Source organism: Chlorella variabilis (genome assembly GCF_000147415.1).
Source record: "Chlorella variabilis unplaced genomic scaffold CHLNCscaffold_21, whole genome shotgun sequence".
NCBI classification, from domain to species: domain Eukaryota; kingdom Viridiplantae; phylum Chlorophyta; class Trebouxiophyceae; order Chlorellales; family Chlorellaceae; genus Chlorella; species Chlorella variabilis.
In genome coordinates this window covers 359,949-360,789 of record NW_005435067.1, presented here as the reverse complement: position 1 = coordinate 360,789, position 841 = coordinate 359,949, and the positions used below count along the sequence as shown (strand labels likewise).

Genomic DNA, 841 nt, shown 5'->3' with positions numbered 1-841 from the left:
GGGAGTGTGACGGCTCCAGGGGAGTGTGCCGGCCTGTCCCCTAGCGGCACCCCACCCCGCCCTCAGCCTCCTCCCCGCCCCACCCCGCCCTGCCCCTCACGCCCCACCCTGCCACCCCCGCCGCCCCCCTCCGCAGTTCATCGGCGCCTGCCTGGACGGGCCCACTCCCATGCTGGTCACCGAGTTTATGGAGTTTGGCGATCTGTGGAGGGCGCTGCCGCTGAAGAACCCGCAGGCGCATCGCATCTTTGCATGGCACAAGCGGTGCGGCGCGGCGCGTGCCCTTGCCCTGCCCCGCCCTGTGGGGCCCTGTGGGGCCCTGCCCTGCCCTGCCCGCGCCCGATCGCCCCGCGGGCTGCGCCGCGCTTGGGCGGATGCGCGTGCCTGGGCGCCCGCTCGCGCCGCGCGCGCCCCACCCCGGCGCCGTGCTCACTCTCGCCCCCTCACACCCTGGCCCCCTCGCTTCTTTGCCGCCACCTGCAGCGGGCGGCGGGTGCTGTACGATGTAGCCCGAGGGCTTCACTACCTTCACCGCCGCCGCATCGTGCACCTCGACCTCAAGAGCGGTGAGGCGGGGGGGGCGGCGTCTTTGTGTTTGTTTCTTCTTTTTTCTTCTTTTTGAATGGAAGGGCTAAGGGGGAGGCGCCCGGCCGCAGGCTGCCATCCCCTTGTGCCAGCCCAGCTGGGGAGCAGCTCCGCGCCCAGCCCTCGCACACACACCCTCCCTCTGCTCCCCTCACCCACCACACCCTCCTGCCTCCGCTCTCCTCACAACCCCCTCCCTGCCTCCCTCCCTCCCTGGCCGCCCGCCCCCACCCCCCCTCGCGCGCGCAGCCAACAT

General features: G+C 72.5%; 1 protein-coding gene across 1 annotated transcript in view; it reads left to right on the top strand.

Moving 5' to 3' along the window:
- The window catches only part of CHLNCDRAFT_138601 (hypothetical protein), a gene marked incomplete at both ends in the record, with an annotated part of 6,078 nt that overhangs the window by 3,162 nt on the left and 2,075 nt on the right, over positions 1-841 (top strand). The window contains 2 exons of the mRNA XM_005844702.1: positions 137-264; positions 484-566. Of these exons, the coding sequence (XP_005844764.1) occupies positions 137-264; positions 484-566 (211 nt within the window). The remainder of the gene's footprint in view (positions 1-136; positions 265-483; positions 567-841) is intronic.